At 33.9% G+C, this 10,327-nt stretch overlaps 1 protein-coding gene across 7 annotated transcripts in view; it reads right to left on the reverse strand.

Moving 5' to 3' along the window:
• The window catches only part of LOC108756009 (synaptotagmin-7), a 169,112-nt gene that overhangs the window by 7,937 nt on the left and 150,848 nt on the right, over positions 1-10,327 (reverse strand). For 3 of the 7 annotated variants that reach the window (XM_018499535.1, XM_018499539.1, XM_018499541.1), the window contains 3 exons: positions 7,203-7,214; positions 2,610-2,793; positions 1,217-1,357 (listed from right to left, as the gene is read on the reverse strand). In XM_018499535.1, coding sequence (XP_018355037.1) covers positions 1,217-1,357; positions 2,610-2,793; positions 7,203-7,214 — 337 coding nt within the window. The remainder of the gene's footprint in view (positions 1-1,216; positions 1,358-2,609; positions 2,794-7,202; positions 7,215-10,327) is intronic. The other 4 variants (XM_018499538.1, XM_018499540.1, XM_018499537.1 and 1 more) reach the window with 2 other exon arrangements.

The raw sequence follows: 10,327 nt of genomic DNA on the forward strand, positions 1-10,327 counted from the left end.
CCCCCCCGAGATTGTCGACGAGTTTCAAAAGTCCCCCCTCTCCCTCTGTCGCACTGTAACAGGGAGTAATGTATGACGTCCCAGTTTACCAGGATACATATTTTCGCGCACGTACAGATATATTTTTCGGCGTGGCAACGCGTGTCCCGTGTTGACGATTTATAACGGCCCTTATCGACGTGGCCGTGGCATAGTAAAACCAAAAATCAAGCTAATGGGCCCATCTACATCCCGGTTTTACGTTTCCACTGCCTGTGCCGGAACACAAACCGTCGACAACGACAGAAATGCGCATATCAATTTGTTTACGTAATTTGTTTACGTAACACACAGTTATACGCGGAGTGGCTCGAGAAAGTCACTTTATATTTTATTTCTAAATATTTTTGTTCCGTAATTTCCGAATTCTCAATGCGGACGTCATCAATCGGGGTAAACGATCGATTTACCCGTAACGGCAATAAGAATTTATCAAATTTCGATTTTATTAATATTTACGTAGTAGGTTCAAAAAGTTTGCAATCCGAGAATATAAAAAAGATAATAAAGTAAGAAATAACCATTTTTATTTCTTCACGTAATCACTTTTTATTTCAATACGTTTTTTAGGATAACTAAATTTTTTATACTGCTAAAAAAATATTCTGAATTTTGTCCTTAAAATGATTCAACACTGCGGAGATTACTTCTCCATCACTAGTAAATTTTTTTTTCCACGTAAATCGAACTTCAATTGTGAGAATAAAATAGTTTTGATAATAAAAAATAATTTTCAAAATTGAAATCCGATTTGCATGGAAATAAATTTATCAGTGATAAAATGATATCTACAGAGCGTTATAAAGCGTTTTAAAAAGAAAAATTCATTTACAATATTTTTTTTAATGATACAGAAAAATGGATACAGATAAAAGGATGCTTATATTAAATTTTATATATATAAATGAAATGTTTCATTTTATCAGCTTTTTTCTATTCTTAAACTGAAAAACTTAAACTTTTTGATGTTACCACGTTATATATTACGTCTCTTTGTATTTTATATAAAATTGCATCGGCATGATGATGTATTATTACGCTCCCTACTGGAATGGAATGTAGCGATCGACGAGTGCGTCACACGCAAACACGGCGATATCGAAGCAAACAGCTAGCAAGCATGTTTCAAAGAGCTAAGTTCCCGGAAGGAGCATCCATGTACGAAACTTCGACTGACCTGTATGATGCGCAGAATGAGCGTGCTGTTTTGGAAATCGTACTCGAGACTGAAGTGGATCTGGCCAACATTCTCGCTCGGTTCCGAATTATCAATGTACATGTCGACCAAGGAGATGGACCTGCTCTGTAGAAACGCTTTCTGAAACACACAGATTGCCGAAGCTATTATTACTATCGCTTCCTTTCAATTTCGTAAAAGATTCTCGGAATCTCTTATCAAAATACAATATATTTTGTTAAGAAGAATACGTACAGTTAGAGAAAAAAAGAGAAAGAGAGATAATTTGTACTAAAATGTAATCTTCTTAAAATCGTATTACAAGAAAAAGGTCTGAAACAGAAAGAATTAACTGTCGTTAAATATCACGTTTGTCTTCAACACGTGAAAATTTACTGTCTCTGTATCAAGCTGCAGCGTGCACAACTTAATTACATCGCAAGAACGTAAATACATTTTGTTGTAATTACAGATCAGTTTCTACGTTAAAATTATGTCATACTTATATACGTTATTGCAATTAGTCTCAATTTTACTTTTAGAACGCAACATCGTGACAATCTTCAATTATATACAGAGTTAATAGCAATTGCATTTTAATGATTACTGTTCTAGCTTTGAAAAATAATAGTCCTTCATATATTTTAGATAATTATAATCTATGTTTAAATTAAAATCTATATAAATTAAAATCTAAAAATTTCTAGCCCAAAGATATAAAAAGTAATAAAATAAAGCATTTTTATTTTTCAATATGATCACGTTTTACTTCAACACATTTTTCAGAACGATGAGTAAATTTTTCTGTACCTTTTTTATCACTAATAAATTTTTTCCATGAGAATTAAATTTCAATTTTTTTAAATAAAAAAATAACTACTAGAGAGAGACTATAAAATAATGATGAAGAAGTAATCTCCGCAATGTTAAACTATTTTAAGGACAAAAATTTTAAATATTTTTTGAAAATGTAGAAAAATGAATTCATCGTTCTAAAAAATCTATTGAAATAAAAATTATGTCAAAAAATTTTTAAATAGTTATTTTAGTTTATAACCTTTTTTATATCCTTGAACCAGAAATTTTTGAACTTTGTTACGTATAACTCACATTAAAATTTGAGACAAGGTCTTGTATCGTATAATATAAAGCACATTTTCCACACAAAAAAATTTAAAAATTACATGAAATATATATAATAAAAATACATATATACGGCATATATTATAATACACGATATATATAAAGGTACAATTAGAATTTCATTCCGAATTCTGAGGTGGCAAATATATTATAGATTGTACGAGATTTGCGATGGTCTTCGAGATTATCTCGTTTATTATGATATCCGCGTCACCGCGTCGAAAATCAAGATGAACTTTAGAGGGCTTACCGAGGGATGTTCTCCTTTGACATTCTGCAGTTGTTTGTTTTGTGGCCCGGCGGTTGGTGTACGGGGTTCCACGCTTCCGGCATTGCTGGCGCCGCTTCCTGGTGCCGCTGTTGCTCCTGCTACACCGCTCGCGGGACCGCCGCTAGCACCTGCCGGAGATTTGCTAGAGGGACTACCGGTCGTCCTGAAAAAAAAAAGACGCGAATTCATCGGATTACATCATCCACGCGCGCATTCACTTCCGATGTGACAATTTTTTTCTTTTTTCCTCTTCCCGTCTCCTCTATCACTTTTAAACAGAGTAGTGTCATCGCAGGATCTCCTGGGACAGCGTTGAAGAGATACTGAAGCGACATTTGACAATGTTTACTCGTTTTATTAGTCTTCAAAGTCTAATTATTGTCACCAAAAAGGTTTATAATTAGATATCGAATTTTTACGCAGATATTTTTTACACAAAATATGCAAATTTACACAAATATATATGCAAAAATATATATGCATTTTAATGAAATTTCTATTTTTGTTACTTTCCAACCTGCTTTCTAAAAAAAATATAAAATTACATAAAAATCTGATGTCTTATAATTTTGAACGTAGTTTGTCTTTACTGTATCATTTTTTACGTAATTACTAGAAAGAGTCAGAGTCTTTCATATTTGTCTTACATTATTTTTCGTTTCTTTTTTTCTTACAAAACTCCTTTTAAGACATCTCGATCTAATCTCAAACAAACAGATATTTCAGCTTTCGTACACACCATGATTTGTTTTATTACGTTGTATTACTTGTATTATAATTTCATATACTTTGTGAGAATATTAAATATTTAATCAAATATCCAATTGATTAATCCAGAATTACGAAACGTGGAAATTGCGCGATTGTACAATTTCGACCTATGCGAGCTGCACGTTTATACAATTAAATCTGTCGCCCACAATCGATTCTGACAATTATCCGCCGTAAGTTTTATTTTACATACAATGTTAAATTAATATGAAAGTCTAACAAGATAAATATTGTCATTATAGCGGAGTTAACGTTTTAGAAACACCTCGATTGATTCGAAATTTGCTGACAATTAGGGGGAATGGGGTTTCTCGTTGGCTCCCTCCTCCCCCTGCGATGCATGCACAGGCTTATCAACAGTGGCGTACATACAATCAACGATACATTTCTGTAACGTACCGTTAGGCATAATAGGCGACCTAGGATCTAGATAAATCTTATCGCTCCGACTACTGTGTCGCATCTACTGCGAGCACACTATGCTGCTAATCGAGACAGCATTCTCTCGCAGGCACGCAAGCCGATACGCTTCCAGCATGTCATCGGCTTATTAATAGTTGCTGTTTACCAGTTGCAACTGCGGAGCGTCCATAATTGTGCAGAAACGGCTGAAGCCACGGCAGGGAAAAAAATTAATTTACTGCATGAACATTATAAAAAAAAAGAAAGAAAAAAAGAACAGGGAAAACAAATCGATGCGAGTATGCAGGCTTAGAATGCTCGGTACGGAACTAATAATCTTGTCTGTTCTACAAGAGGGTAAAAAAAGAATAATCGCAAGTCTGACGAAACAAAAAAAAAAGGTAATTACGTCATCTAGTAATATGAAGATGCTCTTATTAGATAAGTATACAGATCGAAGTATGTTGTACAGGTTGTATGTAAGGTGCGCTCAAGCTCCGTGAATGTATAAATCACGCAAGACATTGAAGAATAACTACGTATTGATACGTACCTATGCAAGTTAATATATAGGTATATTGATATAAGTTGTATATCAAATTCCGAGATGAAATGGGTAAAAACTATTCTGCTAATTAGTCGATGATGTAACAAATGCGTTGTACATTCGTTAATATTATACCAACTAAATTTGTTATACCCGTAGCGTTCGCATGCTTTTCTATATAAGCTCCAATTTGTGCAGATACACATACTTAAATAATCTGTAAATCTATTACATCATTTGTCGACGTAACCGATATCCATGTTGTTCGTACAAAATGCAAAAATGCAGTCCCGTGCTTTTTATGTACTCGCAGAAATCAATCACGTCATTGAGCAGTAACATCTATCTCTCGCTCGTATATGAAAGGGAAAAATACACATTCGCATAAATTCTTTTTATCCGATTAAAGCTCTCATGCACAGCAGATATATTTTACCGGATCGGCGAGCTCCCTTATTTACCGCGATTCTCTATTCATAACTCATAAATAAGAATGAGGAAAAAAAAATTCGCGTGAACGAAGACCATCCCCGATATATAGGGAAGTACATCGTGCAACACCTACGATAACAGCCGGCATAAATTTAGATGACCGTCGTCGCCGTGGCGTATCAAAAACGATTGATTAAAAAAATTCAACTTCGCGCAAGATTGGTTTCACATTTCCCTAAATGTTATAGGTAACTGCGAAAAAAGAACTACATTTCAGCGGAAAATATGTTTAAATAAACTGCGAAAATTTTCCTAATATTGGCGAAATACTTGTTAACTCGCTCTATATCGTTGGGTAATACCTGTCGAGTGTTAAATAGATTTCTATGAAAATTAATGTTCTGTCGGCGTTTTATTTTCCGATATAGAATGAGTTCGGTAAGATGATACACGTATTGGATTTACGAGAAATTGAATAAAAGAAATATCAAAAATTAAAAAATATTGAAACATAATAAAATTCCTATAAAAACTAATTTTCTCATCTCGTTTTGCATATTTAATTAAAATACATATTCGCGTAATTGTCACGTTCAGTAATAAAATCAAACAAATCGTATACTAATTAATTTTGATAATTATTCCCGCGTTATTATTTTCAATCTGATGGAATATTCCAAAATATTAAAAATATAATATTAATAATATTAAAAGATCAAAAAGAGACATAACAATTCCCAATTTAGTTTTAAAATGGCTAAAGGTCTAACATTAAAAACATAATATAACAGAAATGGGATAATACTACTCGTACAAATATTACAAAATTTTATATCGCAGACATTCTCGTATTTAAAAATACGACTTTGTGTTCAAAATTTCGGTTTTATCGATAATTACAAATTCTGATTCATCGCTGTAATTGCTCGATATTGTTTCAATATTACAGCCAATTCTCGACAACTACCATGAACGATAATTACCGGAAGACGTCGGCCCGCTTCATCAATATAAACTCTGGGTAAACAGGAAACTTGAGCATACAAATTTGCCTCGATACCGCTTCATAAACCGTCTGGACGGTTGTGTCGGCGCACGGGAGAATTTCGGACCTGTAATTCGAATTAACGCGGCAAGCAAACGCGACATTTAAGCGTATTTGCAAAAGATTAAGGGCGTACAATAGGTAAATCGTACCGGGCGATAACGGAAACGCCTGCGACACATTATTTTCAGCCGTGGCTCGACAACGCGTAACTAGAAACCGTATAGGATTCAACCGGTGCCGAGCGGATGCACAGCTGGAGAGGCTTATTCAGCTCGAGTGAATGGCGACCGCGCACTCGCGAAACTAAGTTTTATGAGAATAGTGTAGCAGAAGTTTCGCCGCGGCGTGTACTCACGGCGTATTTATCAGAACACCTGCCGTGTATAAATAGCATAATGCGCGAACTTGTATTCAAAAAAATTCTAAGTCTAAGAGCGACTAACGCGCAATGGGGGAAATCAGGTCTGGAAAATCAACGTCGGAAATCAAATTTAGTCCCTCTATCGCAATTAATTTCACCTCAGATTAACTTAAACCTAAAATAGAAAGTGTGGAATCATTATAGCGAATTCTTTTTGAGATTTTTTTTATACATCTTTTTTACTTCATCTAATTGTACGTGAGATTTGATACTGGTTACGATTAATTCTATTGGTACATGCAACGTCTTCCCTTTTTTTTTTTTTTTTTCTAAGCTAATAAAACATACAATCGAGTAATGTTGACTCGAAGTCGTTAAAAAATATCGAAAAACTGTATATCCATGTAATGCTAACAGCGAACGTTTATGTTGCTGTTAGTCCGACGTCGCTGGCCGTGTAAACAAGATCTTTTGTATCTATTCGATAGCAGGCGTGTATTAACGTATGTATCGTGTGTATTTGTGCAGGCGAACAATAACAGTGCGGTTCCAGAGTAAAGAATAAGGTAAATCCAGTGGTGATCCGCGTACGCGAACACCGATCGAACTGGACATCCTCGAGCAGAAAGCGCTATCACTACTAATAGTATACTGTGAGAAATACTTGACAGTACAGTAGCAGACAGGCATAGAAGACGGTAGTTCGAAAAGTAGAGACTGTGGAGTTTGTCGTGAACACAAACGCCGACTACAGACAAGACAAACAGCGTCGCGTAGTCATCGATGCTCATCGACGGGCAAGACAAAAGAAGCTGAACGAGCTTCTTCGACGAAGTAGAACTACTTACACAATTAAAGTAGCGCCGACCGGTGGGCAGTGTAATCCGTTAGAGAAGAGAAATCGGAAGAGAAGATAAGAAGAGAAGAGATAAATGAAGCGCAGCATAGAAAAATGAATCGTTTATTAAAAGTGTCGCAATTTTATTTCGCACAGAGGTCGTTCATACTTACTCTAATTGCGCTCTGCGGTTCCGATCGCATTACAGTGAAACGAGGCATGAAACAGAAAAAGATCAGTGATTAATTAATTAACTGGACACACGTATACATACAGGCACACGCCGCACGACGAATGTACGATACAGTTTGTTACATCGGACAGAGGAGGGTAAAGGAGCATCGCACCAATTCGGAGAGACAACACACAACATTAAAAAAGTCGTAAAAAAATATCTCTTACAATTTCAAGTTACGAACGAAGAGAGAATCACAAAGAAGAAAAGAAAAAATGTGCGTGCACTGACACATTCAAGGACGGTTCTCGACATAGAATCCGTATTGTCAGTCTCAATAGCTTCTAAACAATGCGATAGTGAGAAACATCGTCGAGAGCAAACGCTGCAGCAAATTGTAGTTAACGAAGTGATAATATCTTCCAACGTTAACCCGGGCACAAAGAAGTTTCAATACCCAGAATGCTCGGAGTTAATTGCCGTCTTTCTCGTTAAAAATGGAAACTTAAGTAGAAAGAAAAGAATTCCTAATAATTTTATTAAGTTAGATACGGCCGTATATTTCCATCTTCGTAATTGCGCTACGTAAAAATTACTGCTCAGGTTGCTACTTTGTAGAGATTGTCAGTGGATAATCTGTAAATAATAGTGTCGACCATCGATAATAATTATATCAATTATTTCAAAATCCATTTTCATCGTCTTGAGCCTTTCAGCTTAGGGAATATAAAGTCTAATCAAACTCCTATGAGTAGTACGTATATGTATATAACTTTGCACATGACGTAGTCGGTCAGAAATTATCTCATTTATATATAATAGTTAATATAGTGACAATCAAAAGGGAATATCTCATATTAATATCATATTATTCATTTATTAATATAAAATCATTATCTTTTCAGAAAAAGAATAATGTATCATGTAGAGTATACTAATGAATCTGTTATAAGCCGCTATTGTTTATTATATTATCGTAGTTATTAATATTATTAATTTCAGATTTATTTCAATTTCTTCAAAATCCAATCAAAATATTATACAGCAATGTAACTAGTAAAATTACAAACGGGTTGAGAAAGAAAATAACGTTTAAAAAAAAAAGCTTCCAATTTTTTTCTAACAAGAATATATCGTTATTTTTTCATATTATGCATCCGTGTATCGATTAGGTAGGGCCATTAACTCGTTTCTTATTAGAGTATATCATCCTTTATGACCACAACCGCGGAACGCCTATCGATATTCAATAGCCACATTTGACTTCGCATTATTGCGGAATTGTACTGTACGTACATATATATGTGTATGCATGTGTTTGTTGGGAATTTAGTAACTCTGAAACACGAAAATAGATACATGTATTGATAAATGAACAACACTCTATGGGATACAATATGCTATCTCGCAGACGAAAGTTTTGATATTAAATCAGCCACACAGCAACGTTTCGCTCGGTTCGCATTACATACGTTACTATATTAAAGATTAGAGATTCGCGCATACATGAGGAAATCAATACATGTACTCATATAGTACTATTTGTATGTGTGCGCGCGCGCGCGCGTGTGTGTGTATGTGTGTGTGTGTGTGTGTGTGTTAGGTAACAAATGTTCAGAATTAACTATTTACGTAGCCGTTTTTATTCCAACGTATCGACACCTCGATCTGATATATCTTCGAGATTTAAATTTGTACAGAGGGATTTTATAAAATTCACGAAATTAAATAAATTTCACTTTTGCAATTTGAAATTGCAATTCAAACTCTAAAATCTTAAATTAAAACTTATACAATATTTGCCAGATTAATAATTTTAGAGAAAAAATATATACATACATAAAGAGAAAAAGTTACGTACTATAATCGTCAAATCCGTTGAAACATTTTAGTTCCATATTATGACGGTATATTTTACTGTATCTCTCTCTTTTGATTACAATTATTATTTTAACGTTATATTATTACAATTATAAAAGAACGGCTTTTTTCTTGTTTAAATTCTCCTAATCGGTCGCTTCAAGCTCATTCGTGCATCGTGTTGAAACTTGTTGCAAGGAATTAGTGCCACATACTTAACATATACAATAAACTTGTCTTTGAACTAATCATATTACTTTTGTCAATCTTTTTCAAATTTTAAAATTGACCTTGTTTTTAAATGAGAGGTTTTTTTATATAAAAAAAAAATGTTCTTTCACGCATCAAAGGTTTTTTCCTTGTTCTTTTGTTGTGTACCAGAAATGCAGCGAATATAATGACAAAAAATTAATATACTTAAGTAAAATAATGAAAGTTGTGTGAAAAATAAAAATAATAATGTACGGTCATCTCATGTATGAAACATTAAAGTGGCTCATATTGTTTCGTTAGATACCCATAACATGATGTTTCAAAAATTAATAACGTTGCGTGTAGTATACGCTACACACACACACACACACACACATGCGCGCGCGCGCGCGCGTACTTCCTACAGGTTAATCGATAAAGTTACTAAGTAGAGTACAATATAAGAACGAAAATGGCGCGCATACTCTTTTGTTACACTCGATTTAACTCGATGTGAAAAGCGAGCATTGAATGTATCGTACAACATATAAAAGAAAACTAAATTAATTAAAAATGAATAATTAATTGAGTAAATGCTGACTGCTGCAGTTTTAACTTTATTAATTAGTGAAACTCTACGTTATAATTTTCATTTTAAAATCAACAATCAAAATCGATTTGTCATGTCTTGTACCGAAAAAAAATTATATATTAATTCTTACTAAAAGAAAACATCTCCGGGAAGCTTCGCAGAATGAAATTATTTTAGAAACTAATTAACCTTAAATTATCGAGATAAGTTGAAACAGAAATTTTTGTGTTTGTAGACTCTATATCGAGTTCTACATCAAGCGTTTAAGTCGAGTAAAATAATCTTAGAGAAATTTATTAAGTTGGAAATATTAAACACACACACACACACACACACACACACACACACACACACACACACACACACACACACACCGTGTAAGAGACCGTCGTAAAATAGATCATAAAAAAGATCTAAGAAAAACTTAATCTCTTTATCTTAATCATAAAGAAAAATAAAAAACAGAATTATCGATAATA

The sequence above is a fragment of the Trachymyrmex septentrionalis genome, unplaced genomic scaffold (genome assembly GCF_001594115.1).
Source record: "Trachymyrmex septentrionalis isolate Tsep2-gDNA-1 unplaced genomic scaffold, Tsep1.0 scaffold9, whole genome shotgun sequence".
Taxonomy (NCBI): domain Eukaryota; kingdom Metazoa; phylum Arthropoda; class Insecta; order Hymenoptera; family Formicidae; genus Trachymyrmex; species Trachymyrmex septentrionalis.